Source organism: Priapulus caudatus, unplaced genomic scaffold, assembly GCF_000485595.1.
Source record: "Priapulus caudatus unplaced genomic scaffold, Priapulus_caudatus-5.0.1 Scaffold3376, whole genome shotgun sequence".
In the NCBI taxonomy this organism is placed as follows: Eukaryota; Metazoa; Priapulida; class Priapulimorpha; order Priapulimorphida; family Priapulidae; genus Priapulus; species Priapulus caudatus.
The window spans coordinates 13,779-15,457 of NW_014580437.1; the positions used below are offsets into that span (position 1 = coordinate 13,779).

A 1,679-nucleotide genomic window follows, 5' to 3' on the forward strand; every position below is an offset into this window, starting at 1 on the left:
ACCTACCAACCTTGACCCAGCCACCAGGTGCCGCCACCTACCAACGTAGCCCAGCCACCAGGTGCTGCCACCTACCAACCTTGACCCAGCCACCAGGTGCCGCCACCTACCAACGTAGCCCAGCCACCAGGTGCTGCCACCTACCTACGTAGCCCAGCCACCAGGTGCCGCCACCTACCTACGTAGCCCACAAACTCCACGACAGATGGCGCTCTCGCTCTGGCTCAATTCACCACTACCACAAGTAGATTTTCCGTTACAATTTCTAACGCTTTTTTACCACAAGTTTTACAGCGGCCAGGTTACTCGTATTCTATGTAATCAGATTTGTACTAATAAAAGTTGCAAAGATATTAAAAATCCGACCATTATTTTATGAGAAATTTGATAAAATAGTGATACGAAATAGTGCGCGTATTGTGAGCCCATTTACTACTTTCAAAACATTACGCTGTTTACTAACCTAATTCTCGAACATTGTCTTTGATACATTTTTGCGTATTTAGCTTAAAACATCTAAATTTGTCCACCAACAAACATGCAAATCAAATCGGCGGCGACTTCACGGCCGTTGGATTGCCATTTTCTGGATTTCCCCGGAGCTCCACCCACTTGAAAAATAGTACCAGCCTTGTGGCAGTGGTATACTGAGTTGTATGAAGGGGCGCTGCATGCAGTTTGTGTAGCCCAGCCAGCAAGTGTCACCACCTACAACCTTGACCCAGCCACCAGGTGCCGCCACCTACCTACGTAGCCCAGCCACCAGGTGCCGCCACCTACCTACGTAGCCCAGCCACCAGGTGCCGCCACCTACCTACGTAGCCCAGCCACCAGGTGCCGACACCTACCTACGTAGCCCAGCCACCAGGTGCCGCCACCTACCTACGTATCCCAGCCACCAGGTGCCGCCACCTACCTAAGTAGCCCACTGAACTATAACAATATTGTTATAGTTCATTGACGTATCCCAGCCACCAGGTGCCGCCACCTACCTACGTAGCCCAGCCACCAGGGGCCGCCGTTGGTGTGAAGGATGTCGACGAGGCCGGCGTCAGTGGGGTCGAGTCGCACTGCTGGATCCTCATCCTCGAACCAGGGTGCGGCTGGGTCGAGTCCGGTGATTCGGGGCAGGCCAGGCAGAGCTGAGCCAGCCGCACCAGCGACCTGCCCTCCCAAGCTGTGTCCGACGAGGTGGAACTATGCAGAGGTGGAGGGGGACGGGTTAGCAACGAGGCAGTGCCACACACACACATATACACGCGCACACACACGCGCGCGCGCACATACACACACATACACGCACACACACATACACACGCGCGCACACACACGCGCGCGCACATACACACACATACACGCACACACACATACACACATATACACACACACATACACACACACACACATACGCATACACACACATACTACGCATACACACACACATACATATATACACGCACACACACACACACACACACACACACACATACGCATACACACACATACTACGCATACACGCACACATACATATATACACGCACACACACACACACACACACACACACACATACGCATACACACACATACTACGCATACACGCACACATACATATATACACGCACACACACACACACACACACACACGCACACACACACACACACACACACACACACACACA

General features: G+C 52.5%; 1 protein-coding gene across 1 annotated transcript in view; it reads right to left on the reverse strand.

The window, feature by feature from the left end:
- Positions 1-1,197, reverse strand: part of LOC106819412 (inactive pancreatic lipase-related protein 1-like) — a gene marked incomplete at its 5' end in the record, with an annotated part of 13,175 nt that extends 11,978 nt beyond the window's left edge. The window contains one exon of the mRNA XM_014824053.1: positions 993-1,197. Coding sequence (XP_014679539.1) covers positions 993-1,197 — 205 coding nt within the window. The remainder of the gene's footprint in view (positions 1-992) is intronic.
- Positions 1,198-1,679: the final 482 nt, after the last annotated feature.